This window comes from Oryctolagus cuniculus, chromosome 15, assembly GCF_964237555.1.
Source record: "Oryctolagus cuniculus chromosome 15, mOryCun1.1, whole genome shotgun sequence".
Lineage (NCBI taxonomy): Eukaryota > Metazoa > Chordata > Mammalia > Lagomorpha > Leporidae > Oryctolagus > Oryctolagus cuniculus.
This window is the reverse complement of record NC_091446.1, coordinates 34205406-34221869: the sequence shown is the minus strand read 5'-3', so window position 1 is coordinate 34221869 and position 16464 is coordinate 34205406. Positions and strand designations below refer to the sequence as shown.

The 16464-nt window shown below is 48.0% G+C and overlaps 1 protein-coding gene across 50 annotated transcripts in view; it reads right to left on the bottom strand.

Moving 5' to 3' along the window:
- The window catches only part of SORBS1 (sorbin and SH3 domain containing 1), a 239780-nt gene that overhangs the window by 117600 nt on the left and 105716 nt on the right, over positions 1-16464 (bottom strand). For 48 of the 50 annotated variants that reach the window (XM_051823967.2, XM_070057512.1, XM_070057515.1 and 45 more), the window contains one exon: positions 3486-3543. In XM_051823967.2, coding sequence (XP_051679927.2) covers positions 3486-3543 — 58 coding nt within the window. Of the gene's footprint in view, positions 1-3485; positions 3544-7825; positions 8077-16464 lie in introns of those variants that run through there. The other 2 variants (XM_070057525.1, XM_070057519.1) reach the window with 2 other exon arrangements.

Sequence of the window (16464 nt, the reverse complement as noted above, 5' to 3'; positions counted from 1 at the left end):
TCTCTCTGTCTCCCTCTAGAGTCTTTAACTCTGCCTCTCAAGTAAATAAATCTTTAAAAAAATTATTTTTCTTTGAAGCCCATGCTCACCAGGGGACTTCAACAAGCTCATGTAAAAAAATTGAGCTCGGATTTCAAGACTTTTTGCATCAAAATCAAACTTACTTTTTAATGCCATTTCCTGTGCATTTTTGGAAATACCTTCATATTCTATTTCTGTACTTACTGAGCCTGAAGCCCAGTCCTAAAGCCCAGTAGCTCAGTGGGCTGGGACAAAGTTATCCAGCAGGAATCTTCCTTGGCCTCCCCCAAGGCTGGCTGCTTGCTGGAAATCACACGGAGCTGCTAATCTCCACACCCAGCGGCCTGGACCTCCCCTGACCCAGCCTCTTCACTACTGACCTCCACCAACAGAGAGAGGCCCCTCCTCCCAGGTGTCAAGGCTCCCTTGAGCCTTCATTTCTGTGATGGGTGGAAGCAAAGTGTTGGCAGGAAAGCAGAAATCCAAGTAAAAGAACATCGCAAGTTCACGGCCCAGCGCTCTTTCTCTCACCAGCCCTTCCTTGCCCACCTGCTCGGGTGCCTCCTGGTCAGCTTCTTTCTGGGACCGCTAGCCTTCCTCCAACCACCCACCCACCCCTGCAAGTCCACACCAGGGCAGCCTCTGAGCCACCACAAGGCTCAGCCCCATGCTCTTCCTTTCCCCTTTTATCTACATAACAACCACGTAGGACTCAAACCTCTGCAGCAGTGTCCTGGTGTCCAACAGCCCATGTCTGTCTCCGTCCACTACACACCAGTGGGGCGATCCCAGACGAACCATGAGCCCCTGGGGCCTCAGTGTCCCCATCTACCTAATGTGGGTAAACCATGCCCGCCTTTGGGGCTTTGCCCCGACGATGAAATGGGCTCATGCAGATAAAGCACTTCCCTTGGTGGACTGGCAGCCCAGCCCACACTTGCAATTAAAGGAACCCCTGATTTTCATGCTGCCCCTTCCACCAAAGATTAAAATGAGTATCTTCCACATAGCTACTATCTTCCTAATATCAGTTTTAATAGTGGGACAATATTCCATCAAGTAAGTACACTTAATTACCCATGACTCACCTTCATGGGGGTGTTGCATTTTTGTGTTTAATAAACATTTTATTCGGTAATGAAGCTCAGTTTTATATTCTTTTTTTCAACTTTATTTATTTATTTAAGAGACAGAAAGACAGAGAGCTCCCATCCACTGGCTCACTCCCCAAATGCCTACAAAGGCAGGGGCTGGGCCACACTGCAGCCAGGAGGCAGGAACTCAATCCAGTCTCCCACGTGGGTGGCAGGAACCCACTTGAGCCATCATTGCTGCCTCCCAGGGTCCGTATTAGCAGGAAGCTGGAGACAGGAGTCACAGCTGGGAGCTGAGCCCAGGTGCTGCGGTATGAGTAGTGGGTGTCTGAACAGCTAGGCCAAATGCCGGCCCTGGGAGCGATGTTTTGTTTCCCTCTAAGATAGACAACACCAAGCCTGGGATTATCAGGTCAAAGGGTCCGGAATTTCTGGAAACATCCTAGGCAACACCCCCTTCTAGTTGCCACTGGAGAGACAGCTCTGGGGAAATCCCTCGGGACATTTCCACACACCCCCCCCCCCCCGTTCTGTCCTGCCTCTCCTTCCCTTACATCAATGCCTAGGAGCAGCAGTGCCAGTTTATGTTAATCCTGATGTTGGTGGAGCAAGAAGTTTGTCTTGGAGACAGTGCTCAGGACATTAAAAGCACTGGCTCCACTTGACCCTCACAAAATCCCAATGGGGTGCTGCTGTGACGACATCTGTTTAACAGAAAAATATGCAGAGAAAGGTCCGCCACAGGCCCACACGGGCTGAGGTCCAGGTGTGCCGGGAGCTGTCCACCCTAGGACCCTCCCAGGTTCTAAGCACACACAGTTCTTCATAGCTAAAGGGCACCGTGTATAAACACACAGTAAAGGCTTGTTTTCAATCAATATGCTTGACATATGCAGGCTCAGGAGACCTCTGAGAACGATCACCAAATGGTCAGCCCTCAGCCCCACCCTGCTGCACTGACAGGTCCCTGGGACTCCAGAGCATGTGCAGTAGCTAACATGGAACTTCATCTTCAGATGAAAACTTCTCTGCCTCCAGTTCTGGGCTGGAATGCTGACCGCGCTCGGTGGCACAATGAGCAGGAATCTCTTCCCTCCTCTGTCTGTTCCGCCCAATGCTTTCCACCCCAGCCCCAAACCAACCATACTCAAAATCGGTCATTTGTTGAGGTCTGATTCTTTTTTTTTTAAAGATTTATTTATTGATTTGAAAGGCAGAGGCAGAAAATCCTCTGGCCATTCCAAACCTTCCCCACTCGGGGGGGGGCGGTCTTTCATCTACTGGTTCACTCCCCAGTTGGCTGAACGGTCGGAGCTGTGCCATTCTGAAGCCAGGAACCAGGAGCTTCTTCCAGGTCTCCCATACGGTGCAGGGGCCCAAGGACTTGGGCCATCTTCCACTGCTTTCCCAGGCCATAGCAGAGAGCTGGATTGGAAGTGGAGCAGCCAGGACTTGAACTGGTGCCCATATGGGATGCTGGCACTACAGGCAGTGGCTTTACCCTGCTACGCCACAGCGCCGGTCCTGAGGTCTGAATTAATACCAAAGGCACGGCAGATAGGTGGGCAAACTGCTCTTCCAGCCCGGATGAATAAGTTAGATTAGTTTGCACCTGGGTGGTGGAGGGAGTTATGATCAATCTGTGTGCTTCTGCTATAGTTACTCAGATTAAGATGTCACTGAGGGGCAGGTGTCTGGCACCGCGGATGAATCGCTGCTTGGGATGCCTGTATCTGCAGTTCCATATCAGAGTACCTGCTCTGAGTCCAGCCCCACCCCCCCTTTCAATCCAGCTTCCTGCTGATGCACACCATGGAAGGCAGCAGATGATGGTTCAAGCACTTGGGACCCTGCCACCCACATGGGAGATGTAGATGGAGTTCAGAGCTCCTGGCTAAGCCTCAGTTATTGTGGGCATTTGAGAAATGAGCCAGAGGAAGGTATCTCTCTCTCTCTCTCTCTCTCTGCCTTTCAAATAAAGAAAAACTATTTTTTATTTTTTTACCAAAAGAAATGTCACTGAAGTATATACATATGCCAAAATGAATCAAGTTGCATACTTAAAATATCTGTAGTTTCTGGTATGCCAGTTACATCTCCATGAAGGGAGGGGCCTTCCTGTGAAGGATCACAGGAAGATCAGGACAGGGTGCACACAGGCATGCAGCACAGTCCGTGGCACACGCAGGTACTCCAAAAAACTGTGAGGGCGACAATGGCAATGACAACTACATTAAAGCTCTGGCACTCACCCAGGCTTCAAAAACTGACAAGTGAAAAACAGTGCTGGGGCCTTCTGGGTGTGGGGGAGACCTGGGTAACTGCCTGGATTCATAGGTTTGACAAGAGCAAGGCTTGAACACGACTCACCCGAGCTCATGGCGGGAGCAGGACGCGTCTTCTTCCGCAGCTGGGGCCCTGGGCTGCTCTGCAGAGAAACAGCACACGAGGGAATCAGTGCATGGCGTTTCCGGGAAAACCCCGCAGCCGGCATCTTGAATGCTCACACTGTAACCTTTGGGCTTAACAGAGCTGAAACACAGTCGCTGGGGCTTCTGGCTCACGGTGGCCAGGCACGGTCATGACCGTGAGCACACCACTCAGCCTCCATCGTGTCTGGTTGCTACCTTGGCATAGATGCCATCCAAGATCTCTTCCAGCTCTAACGCTCTATGAGAAACCTCAGGTTAGCTGAGTACACATGGCCCAGAGTGTAAAGGAAAGGGGAAACATGTAGTCCAGGCAAAGAGGAAAAAAAAAATCACACTGCAAAGCCATCATCAGAGGTCGTAAGTAGTGAAGCTCAGGAAGAGCTTCATGCGCACGAGGAGATGCTCTGAATGCTTTAGGTACGTTAATGCACAGTAGCCCTGTGAGGTAAGCACCGGTATCACGGTGGTTCATACCAATGAGGAAACGGAGGCACGGAGAGGTGGGGCAGTTCACCTGCCCACGTCGGGCAGCTGATCCTAGGACCCAGACAGCCCAACGCGTAGGACAAGCGCCTGGGCGCTGCATCCCACAACCTGCAGGTGGGACCTAATTTTTTTTCCCTCTGAGTGTTTGCTTGCTTTGTTTACCACCCTTGGAACTGAGAGAGAATAGAATTCTCCAGGCGGAAAGGAAATAATTCTAAGTCCTTCTCTGTAGCACACATCAGCAGGGACTCTGCCTCTGTCCCTGTAAGATCCACTTGCGACCATCCTTGACCTTGCTGGCCCCCTCAGACTGTTCTCTAGGCTGTGGAAACCACTGTTCTTAAAGGAACACGAGCTGTTGTGCTGTGCACGCCCTCGTGGTCCCCAGGTCTCAGTATTAAGACAGCTCAGCTTGGTTCTCCAGCACCAGAAACGCTGCTATGCTATCATCCCCAAGTTCTTATCTGATAAATGATTTTTTTGTGGTCAACTGTATTCTATTAAGGTTTTATTTACTCATTTTTTAAAAATATAATTGAAGAAATCTTTTTGAGTCAACTGAAAATTTACGTTAACAGAGCTATTTTTATTCCTTTTACAGTTCTTTCTAACCTTTAGATGCAGACATAGCATTTATGTAGTTATAATGTCTAGACAGCTTTGAGTTCGAATTTTTAAATTAACTATGTCATGAACATTTTTCTAGGTTTCTACCCAGTCAGCATATTTATCACTGTAATGGCTGCATAATATTTTAACATTCCATAATCCCTTTCCCAATCCCCCCCCCCCTTTTTTTTTGGACAGGCAGAGTGGACAGTGAGAGAAAGGTCTTCCTTTTCTGTTGGTTCACCCCACAATGGCCGCTGCGGCAGGTGCGCTGTGGCAGGTGCACCGTGCCAATCCGAAGCCAGGACCCAGGTGCTCCTCCTGGTCTCCCATGCGGGTGCAGGGCCCAAGCACTTGGGCCATCCTCCACTGCACTCCCGGGCCACAGCAGAGAGCTGGACTGGAAGAGGAGCAACCGGGACAGAATCCGGCGCCCCAACCAGGACTAGAACCTGGGGTGCCGGCACTGCAGGTGGAGAATTAGCCTAGTGAGCTGCAGCTTCGGCCCCAATTTCCTTATACTTCAGTTTAATTCATCTTAATTTTTTTTTTTAATAGTACAAAGCACATAGCATTCTTAGGCTAGGGAAGAAATGAGTGGAGATGTCTTATGAACCAAACAGAAAAGATGCCTCAACTCACTCACAGTTAGCAGTCACTGCGGTAAGTGGGCAGCCCTTTGCACTTTTCACATTTTTCAACAGGGAAACTACTAACTGTGAAGGGCCAGCCCCACTCTTATAAGCTGATCTAAAGTAGACATGATCAAGGATAATGTTCAAAACATTCAACCATCATTTCGCCACAAATGTCCACCAAGAGAGGGGTTGCCAAACCCGGCACTCTCTGCAAGCCCCCTTCCAGGGGCTGGTGCTAGCTGCTCAGTGGCTCAGGGTGGGAGGGTGGAAAGAGCATGGGTCCAGGCTGGGATGAACCATCTAACTCAACTAAGAACTAGCAGGAAGACGGCTGTGATAATGGCAATGCACTGGTGAGCACCAGCTCTCACACAAGGTCATTTGGGGTAGCAGGGGGTCTGTTGTGTGCTCTTACTTGGTGACTGAGTCTGCAGCAGGTGACATGAAAAAGCAGGGGATAGTTTAAAACAAAACACAAACTGCAGCAAGGGTGGCACCCAGCATTTAGTCCTTGCCAGTGGTGGCGGTAGCAGCAGCAGCATCCTAGCCAGGCAATTTCAGAGTCTGATTCTGGCTCTGGTTCCAGCCAACTCAGCCTCCTTGAATCCCCGCCCTGGTCCAGAGTGCAGTCTCCAGCCTTCCATGAACTCTGTGAACTGCTCATGATCTTGCCAATAAATCCCTACGGGTTTCAGTTCACTAGGGGTGGTTTCTGGCACCTTGACGAGTCCAAGAGGAGGGGAAGAGTCCCAATGGTTTTGTTTGAAGAGAACCTTCATTCCTCTCTCAGGAAGCAAGGCCAGCCAGATGTGAATCCCAGGGTCTCAGCAACAGTTCTGTCTCTATAATCCAAAGGGCTCAGAGTCTGCACAGCAAAGATGTGCCTAGGAAGCTGCATGGACTGAGCCCAACAGAAGAACACTGAAAGCCTTAGAAACCATCATCTAGTTTTATATGAGGATAGGACCAGCTATTGCAATCAGATGGCAAACTTAAGAATTTTTTTTAAATAAAGACCTCTGGTACTTAATATTTATTTAGCAACTGAACTGTCAAGAGCTTGATTTGGTTGAGCCCATGATGGCACATCTTTGGAATGTCCCTCTCTAGTCCCCTCCAAAAAGAGGCAGGCATCTTTGGGTAAAAGCCAAAATGATAACAGTGCCATCTCGTGGCAAAAGCAGACAGCTGCAAGTGGGTAGTTAGCCTAGTGGATTATGGGACCCAATATGATGTCACAGCTTGGGTGGGCGGGTCAAGTGGCCATTCCAAGCCTTGGCTGTTGGGACCTACCGTAATTGGTCAAAGCCCTACAGCTTCAACACAGACATTCCACTCGCAGAACAAGACGTGAAGCATGAGAGTTAAGAACGCACCCAGGCCAGCGCCGCGGCTCACTAGGCTAATCCTCCGCCTAGCGGCGCCGGCACACCGGGTTCTAGTCCCGGTCGGGGCGCCGGATTCTGTCCCGGTTGCCCCTCTTCCAGGCCAGCCCTCTGCTGTGGCCCGGGAGTGCAGTGGAGGATGGCCCAGGTGCTTGGGCCCTGCACCCCATGGGAGACCAGGAAAAGCACCTGGCTCCTGGCTCCTGCCATCGGATCAGCGCGCTGCGCCGGCCGCAGCGCGCCGGCCGCGGCGGCCATTGGAGGGTGAACCAACGGCAAAGGAAGACCTTTCTCTCTGTCTCTCTCTCTCACTGTCCACTCTGCCTGTCAAAATAAAAATAAAATAAAAAAAAAAAAACCGCACCCAGATAATGAATGATTCGGCATGATCCCACCCCATGGCCCTGTAGTTCTAAGACCAGTGTTGATAACACGAGGTGAATAATTACCAAAACGCAAAAGTTGTACTCATGCTTCCAGCTGAAATGAGATTAAATAACTACATACAGGCTGTTTGCTGGGAAAGAAGCTTCATACATGGACAGTGGTGGGGCTGAAGAACTCGGAAAAAATTTATTCTGTCTGTAAAAATGAATTCAAGGCCCAACAAAGTTTCTTGGTTTTTTTTTTTTTTTTTTTCTTCTCCTTTTTTTTCCTTGTTTTTTGAAAGGCACTGACAGAGACAGAGGAAGTGACAGACAAAGAGCTCTTCCATCCACTGGTTCACTCTCCAAATGGCCCTAACAGCCTGGTCTGGGCCAGGCTGAAGCCTGGAGCCTGAAACTCAATCTGGGTCTCCCACATGAGTACAGGGCCCCAGAACTCGAGCCACCCTCTGCTGCTTTCCCAGGTACATTAGTAGGGAGCTGGATTGGAAGTGGACCAGCTGGAACTCAAACCAGTGCTCTGATATGGGATGGTGGTGTCACAATGGCCCCCAAAGGTTCTTGCAAGAGAAGGAACCTTTGATTAAACTCTAGCTTTTCCCATGTACTATGATATTGTGGCTCTATGGCCTTCCCCTGTTCCCAGTTCCAGAATATACACTTCTGGAAATGAAGAACTGTGCCACCCTCTGCCCTGAGTAAACACTGGGTGCTCAGTCCTAGCCTTGGCCCTTGGCCCTGTTTAGCCTTCAGAACCCAACTGTGAAGTCTTACCTTCAAGAGAATCCAGACCCTCCCTAACTCCACTGCAGCTGCTTAAAAGAAAGCTGACTCCACACTCAGACAAATCCCTGGTTCTACTTTCAGGTGGAAATCCAATCTGGGGCTTGATGTTATACATTTGCAATGACTTCCAGTGGCTGGGAGAGACTAGAGAGAGCTCACAAAGCCCCAGAATAAATGCACGGCCTTATTTCTTTTTCCTGTGCTTATCCACCAGCAAAGCCACGCTCCTCCAGTTCTCCAGCTCCTTCTCTTCTCTATCTCTATTAATGTCATTTCTCTTCAAATGCACTCTCTACATTATTGGAGAGGGTGCAGAAGGCGCTTCGGAAAGCCAGAAAGGATAAACATTGAGTCGCTGACACTTCCTTTCAAGGGGAAGAAACTAGGATAAACTTGACCCTGACATTAACTGGGTCTGGAATCCCATGACATGGCTCAGGGCTCAGAACACAACAGACACAAGTGTCTGTGAACAGACCGATGTTTCTGGAGAGGGAGCCAGAGGAAAATGCATCAGAAGGGCCAGCCCCCACATCCTGCCTTGCCTCCTGGAGTCCCTCCAATTCGGTTTCCGTTCTAACCAATTATCTGAAATGGCCTTCAGAAAGGTTTTCAGTGAGCACACACGGCCAAGTCCAACAGTGTCTGGGCTGGCCAGTTCCTTGCTGATCTTTCCACTGCATGGAAGACAGTTAACCCTTCCTCCTCCCCATAAACAGCTCTTGACTGATTTCTAGAGATTTATGTCAGGGCACAAGGCTCCCCTTTTCAGGTCAGGGCTTCTGAAGTTGTCCTAGGAGTCTCAGAGCCCGCGGGTCACAAGCAGGCCTGCACCCTTTTCTGGCTTGTGGGTTTCATCTGCAATACCGGAGCTGGAGGGCTCCATGCAGGCTGCAGAGCCCATTGCCATGGTTGGCCAACTATGTTGGGAGGAGGGTCCAGGAGCCCCTTGGGCACCATGTAGGACCCACTCCCCACCTTTCACCTCAACCAAGACACCTGTGTGTTGTTCAACTTCCGGTGCTTTCCTTGAATGAACACCTTCTGTGGCTACCCAAAAAAACCCTCACAAACCAGAAATCTAATCTACTCCTTTGAGATTCAAGGGGGGGAAAAAAAGTCTTCTCTAAACCAGCCCTGCTTGGATGCCTTCTACACACTTCTCCACGTGCCCCCAACCCTGTTCTACCTCCTCAGGACACCTTCAGCCTCCAGCCCCTTGGGATGGACACTGCGTTCCAGATGAGCATCAGCCCTCCCTGGTCAGTGGACAGGCCGGGCCCTCCCCCTCTTCAGAACCTCTGATGCATCCCCATTCCTTACCAAACAGTGCAAACACCTGATGGTCAGCGACATTACTCATCTTTCCCCACCTGCCTTCCCTGCCTCGGTGAACACCTCGCATGCAGGGCAGGGTCTTCGTCATCTCTGCACTGACACTGGCGGACTGGAGGCCTGACCCTCGAGATGGGCTCCTCTTTCCTTTGCCACCCCCTGCATCCCTAAGACTGATGAAGGGCCAGCACTGGCCAATTCATCTATCTACGATTCATGCCTCACAGCCAGCCCTTTTAGTTCATCATCTCACTGTCAGACCGCCACCATGCCCCAGAAAGTCTCAGAATCACCCTCCACCCCACGTGCTGCCACATCCTGAGGTCCTAGGGCAAATGTTAATGGGGGAATAAAAATCCACAAGACCCCTGTTAAGTGCAGAGGGATTGGCAGAGCAGCATAGGGCAAAAGAGAAAACAGGCAGTAAACTTCCTTGGTGAGAATACTGTGTGCAAACACTGTGCAGAGATGCAACGTGAGCAGCCTTTCCTTAGCACTCACTGTGCACCCAGGACAGTGCTTAGCACAGGATCAGGCAACCGCCATCTCCGAGGTCATCACAAGACCGCAGAGTGGAAGAGGTGTCCCGTCCAAATAGAAGGCATGACCCTTCTGCTAGTTATCTGGACTAAGTGGGTTGGGAATACAGCAAAGAAAAGGAATAAACTCTGCATGAAAGGGCCAGTGCTGTGGCATAGCAGGTTAAGCCACGGCCTGCAATGTTGGCATCCCATATGGCATCGTTTCATGTCCCTGTTGCTCCACTTCCCATCCAGCTCCCTGTTAACCGCCTGGGAAAAGCAGAAGATGGCACCATGTGCGAGAACCAGATGAAGCTCCTGACTCCTGGCTTCAGGTGGGCCATTGTGGCCATCTGGTTAGTGAACCAGCAGACAGAAGAGTCTCTCTGTCTGTCTCTCTCTCTCTCTCTCTCTCTCCCCAACTTTCAAATAATTTTTAAAAAATTCTGCATCAAGTATAGAATCAAGGAATGGATAAATACCAAATTTCCCTAATGTTCAAGGACATATCTACTAAAATCACCTAAACTGTTGGAAACAATGATCTAAAATTCAAGTCCAAAATCCTTGCTGTGTCATAAGGCTCTACAAGACCACATCTCAATTACTCGTGCAGTCTCATCTCCCATGTACTCCATTGAGCCTTAACCTCTGTGTGTGCCATTCCTGTCATTCCTACTGGATCCTGACGAGATTTCCTGTTTCCAGGCCTCTAATTTCACGCCTGCTTCCCACTAGCCTCCCTTCTCTCACCTTCCCAAACATAAGGCCAATCCCAACAGCCAGAAGCACTGACCCAACTCTAGTCTGGTTTTAATTCCCATTAAAAAATCTTGGAGATGAGGAGCTCAGGTTAATAGGACCTATATATGATCACAGCATTCAGAAATCCCAAGTTCATGTCCCTATTAAATTAATCACTCTCTCCCTCAGGTCCTTGCGGTACGAGGGTTGGATTCAGAGCTGGAACACTGGTTACCATTACAGCTGCAAGTCATTTTTTACCTTTCATATATAAGGAGAGCATTTACAGAAACGAACAGGGTTGGTTTCTTGCAACAAACTGACATAAGCAAATGCAACCCCAAATGTATTGTTTGAGTATTAAACAACAGAACTTAGAAGATAATTTTTAATCTTATATTGTACTGTGTATTAAAATGCATGCCTTGCAGCAGACATAATAGAGAACATTAATATCTTAATTTACAGTGACTCATACAAATGACCAAGAAAAAAAGTTTAAAGGGCATGAAGAAATAATATTGTTCATAAGCAAGAAAGCAAATCTAGGGGCTGGCATTGTGGTGCAGTAGGTTAAGCCACCACCTGTGATGCCAGCATCTTATATGGGTATCAGTTCAAGTCTTGTTGCTCCTCTTCCAATTTAGCTCCCTCTTAATGCACCTAGAAAAGCAACTGAAGATGGCTGAAGTACTTGTGCCCCATGTGGGAGGCCTGGATGAAGCTCCTGACTCCTGGATCCAGCCCACTCCAGCCCAGCCTTGGCCATGGCAGCCATTTGGGGAGTGAACCAGTAGATAGAAGATCTCTCTGTCTTCCCTGTCTTTCTCTGCAACTGTCTTTCAAATAAATAAATCTTTAAAAAAATCCATAAGATATTTAATGACTCATTTTTCAAAAAAGATTAACATAATAACTAACCATTTTCTCTACTTTTTAGCATTAGTCCACAAATTTAAAAAAAAATTACAATGTCATGGCCAGCGCCGCGGCTCACTAGGCTAATCCTCCGCCTTGCAGCGCCGGCACACCGGGTTCTAGTCCCGGTCAGGGTGCCGGATTCTGTCCCAGTTGCCCCTCTTCCAAGCCAGCTCTCTGCTGTGGCCAGGGAGTGCAGTGGAGTATGCCCCGAGTACTTGGGCCCTGCACCCCATGGGAGACCAGGATAAGTACCTGGCTCCTGCCATCGGATCAGCGTGGTGCACCAGGCGGCTGTGGCGGCCATTGGAGGGTGAACCAACAGCAAAAGGAAGACCTTTCTCTCTGTCTCTCTCTCTCACTGTCTACTCTGCCTGTCAAAAAAAAAAAAAAAAATTACAATGTCAGCCACAGCAAAAACATCGGCTTTTCCCTACAAAGTCAATGACACTGCAAATTGTTATTATACTTCCCACAATATGTGTCAAAGAGCCATGCACCTTGTCCCCTTGGTGCTTTGGAGGAATCTAGTCCAAACACGGAACCTCCACTGATGATAAAACAGTCCACACAGATGTTTGCCACAGTTTTATTAAAAGTACTGAAAACATGGAGGTGCCAGCGCTGTGGCTTAGCAGGTAAACCCGCCGCCTACAGTGCCGGCATCACATATGGGTTCCAGTTCATGTCCCAGCTGCTCCACTTCCGATCCAGCTCCCTGCTATGGCCTGGGAAAGCAGTGGAAGATGGCCCGGGTCTTTGGGCCCCTGCACTTATGTGGGAAACCCAGAAGCAGCTCCTGACTCCTGGCTTTGAATCAGCACAACTCTGGCCATTGTGGCCATCTGGGGAATGAACCAAAGGATGGAGGGACTTCTCTCTCTCTTTGCCTCTGCCTCTCTGTTAACTCTGCCTTTCAAATGAATAAATCTTAAGCAAAAAAGAAAACATGGAAAAAAAGCAGTGGTCAGGTACATACCCACCAGATGGACTGTGAAACAGTTGTGAGAACGGTGGTTATGCACTCTTATCAAAAGATTAGTGAATAAAGCAGAGGCTAGGTCTGAGTGACGTTTATGATTATAATTATAGAAAAGTAAATACACACATAGGTGTGAAAGGAAATATGATATGGCCACATTCTAACAGTAATTACGGCAGTATGCAATTTTAGGTCACTTTTCCCTTTCATTTCTATTTCCCAAAGTGGTTCCAATATGTTTCTTATTTGATGAAAAGTAATTTGCTTTTTAGCTCAGACCAGGCATTTGATATGGAAGTCTGTAATCTGTAGAACTTCCAGGAGACAACCTTAAAAAAAAGAAAAATGCCACTCAAGTCTTGTCCATTGGAACAGCGCAGCTCCCCGTGATGTAATCTTCTGCAGGACAAATGCGATGAGTCCAAATGCGGGATATGCCAGCCTTAATTGCTAGTGGCTGCTTTTGTTCAAAGAAGCCAAACTACTCTCAGGCAGTTCCTTATGAGGACAAAAGGGGCAATAAAATGACCTGAATGTTCAGCCAGATTTCCTAAAGAAGCAACTGCACCAAAACACTTCATTTTAAAATAGGGAGCAGGGGCTGCCAGGTGACAACACACACTGTACCTCCTTTGCTCCCCAGGCCTGCTCACTGCCAAGTCCCTGCTGCTAACCCGACTTCTCAGCATTCCAGAGCCCTGAGCTCCCTCTCAAACTCTTTATATGTATAACTCTGGGCATACAAACGTTCTTGAACACGCATTGTTAACAAGAGCAAGTCCTAAATGCAAAAACTAATCCATTTGTGTTTCCCAAATATGGTGGAGTCTGTGGAACCCAAACAAAGCTGTCCAGCTGCAGCATCCAGCACGCTTGGAGCCCTCCACTTGGACCATCCAGAAAATTCAAAATAGGGCAGAGTCCCAGATGCCTGAGACAGAAGCAAAACAGCTCAGTTCAGTTTAAGCTGTAAACATATAACCTTAAAATGATCAAGGCAAGCCCAGGAGACAGGAGACACTTTTCTTCTGAAAATTAACAACACAAAAATCCTTCTATGGCGAGGGCATGAACCAGCACATTTAGAAGTCTCAGGAGAGCCGAGGTGGGGCCAGAGGCCACCATATACATAAATGAGACTAAGAAGTACTGTGTGTGCCTAGAAAAGTCGGTCTTAAAAAGCTGAAAAGGGTTCTGTTAGAGCCCAAGAACGGGAAAGGAGGGCAGTTTGACATGGCAGGAGAGGTGCCTGTGCTTACAGACAATCCACAGTTCCCTCTTTGCTTCCAAACCACAAAATTCCTAAGGCTCCGTCCTTACCACATCATATATTATGCAGACATCTGCAGGACAGGCCCATAGCATGCTCAGGAATGACAGAACAGAGGCTCCATTCAGTGAAAAAGACTTGGGGTCCTTGGCAAATGCCTAAGTACCTCAATTCACAAGACTGGCTTAGTCAGGGATTGCCTATTTTCCTAAAGAAGTTTTGAAATTTTACTCAACGTATATAAGCCTACTGAAGAGTCAGTATGAAACAGTGACAACACTGTCTTTCCTGAGAAAATCCCTCTGAGGCAGACACCTACTTCCAGGCCCAGAGTCAATTATCTCTGAACACAGGCTGTGGAGGGCTGGGCTACGGCAGATTGGCAAATCGTTAGTGGGGAAGTGTAACAAGCAGGAGACTGTGCCTCTCCTCCTCCCACAGGGGAGCACCTTGCACTAGCTACCTTTCTCCATTCTCTTCATTTTCCTTTCACTAAATTTAGGCTTTTTTTAAAAAAATTATATATATATATATATATATCAGGTATCAAGGGTACATTCAAGCATTTGAGAATACAGTGCAAATTTCTGAAATGGATTTTTTTTCCCTAAACTAAAATAAAACTACTAACACCAGCCCCCAGCAAATATTCAGTAAAATATATACCTTTAAAAATCTATGTTGTGAAGGCCAGCACTGTGGCACAGTAGGCTAAGCCTCTGCCTATGATGCTGGCATACCATATATAAGCACAGTTCATATCCCGGTTGCTCCTCTTCTGTTCCAGCTCTCTGCTATGGCCTGGGAAAGAAGTGGAAGAAGGCCCAAGTCCTTGGGACCTTGTACCCGCATGGGAGACTGGGAATAAACTCCTGGCTCTTGGCTTCAGATTGGCCCAGCTCCAGTCATTGCAGCCATTTGAGGAGTGAACCAGTGGATGGAAGACCTTTCTCTGTTTCTCCCTCTCTCTGTAACTCTCTCAAATAAATAAATAAAGCGTAAAAAAAAATCTATGAAGAGCCACTGCTGTGGCGTAGTGGGTAAAGCTGCCGCCTATAGCGCTGGCATCCCATATGGGTTACTGTTTGAGACCCAGCTGCTCCACTTCCAATCCTGCTCTCTGCTATGTCCTGGGAAAGCAGTAGAAGATGGCCCAAGTGCTCGGGCCCCTGCAACCACATGGGAGACCCAGAAGAATCTCCTGGCTTCCAGCTTCAGATAGGCACAGCTCCAGCTGTTGAGGCCAATTGGGGAGTGAAACAGCAGATGGAAGACTTTCTGCCTTTACCTCTCTGTAACTTAGCCTTTGAAATAAATAAATTTTTTTAAGAAAAAAAAAAAATCTATGTTGTCTCTCAAACAGACTACCTAGAAATAAGTTGGCATCTACTTTACATTTATATATTGATTTATGTGTATTTATACACACACAATGCATCATTACAGGCACGAAGATACCTGGGCTCGGCTGGTATCTGGTGAAACTTCTGACGCCATGTGCCATATGTGCCTGGCATTTGCAGGAAAATAACCAGATGCCAGGGACAGAAGAACTGGACTGGATTCCAGACTTGGCAAAGGCTATACAAATTGAGAAGTTCCTTCCTTAATTTGTCACCCTCGATCTGCTCACCTATAAAAGGGAATTAATAATACCTAACTGAATAAGTTGTTCCTAAGATTACATTTAAAAATAGATATGAAATATAAGTTGTGTTATAAAAGGAAACGCATCCTAGCCATGAAGGTGCTAGTCTTTTTTTATCCTTTATTGTCTTAACATACTGGTGGATATCATCACTAAACGTCTGATTATGAGTTCACACTACTAGCGACTACGACATTGACACGGCCGGTACTTACTTGGACCAAGAACAGGCTTTATGAACTGAGGCAGGCTTGAGAGCCAAGACATCAATTTACAGCTTTACCCTCCTGTGCAAAGTCAGGCATCGCCGGACACTCTGAATAAAGGCATCATGCTTTTGAAAACTTCAGAGTTGTTCTGTCTGTTAGGGGCAGATATCAAGGGACCAATCCAAAATTACCCAGACACACTGATTACACCTGCAAAGGCCCTGTGTTTGCACTACAGAATAGATGAATCACCTGTTAATCTAAAAACTGTGAACCAGGCACTTCACATCACACTTCTCACCCTCAGAACACCTGGTGAGGTTTCTAATACCCATTCTGCAAATGAAGAAAAAGCCCCAGTGAAAGACATGCTGGGAAGCCTCACAGAAGCAAGCGGGAAAGCTGGAATACAGACCTTGGCTCTCGCTCCTAACCCCACCATGAGCTCACCTACAGAGGCACAAACGGTCCCCGCCTGAAGCAAGATGCTGCTGTGGGAAGGCCAAAGAACATACAGATAGCTGCACGTGTGTGTGCGTGCACACACATACACACTCTCTCTCACACACACATTATGGTAATAACATAATCAAACAGCTCAACCAAGAAAAGAGAAGATGCCTTCCTCTGAGGTCTTTTTTTTTTTTTTTTTTAAGATTTACTTATTTATTATTTGAAAGGCAGAGTTACAGAGAGGCAGAGAGAGAGAGAGACAGAGAGAGAGAGACAGAGAGAGAGAGAGGTCTTCCATATGCTGGTTCACTCCCCAAACGGCTGCAATGGCTGGAGCTGTGCCAATCCAAAGCCAGGAGCCAGGAGCTTCCTCCAGGACTCCCCTAAAGGGTGCAGAGGCTGATGGACTTGGGCCATCTTTCACTGCTTTCCCAGGCCACAGCAGAGAGCTGGATCAGAAGTGCAGCAACTGGGACTCGAATGGCGCCAATATGGGATGCTGGCACTGCAGGTGGCAACCCCTCCTCTGAAGTCTTATGTTCCTGGT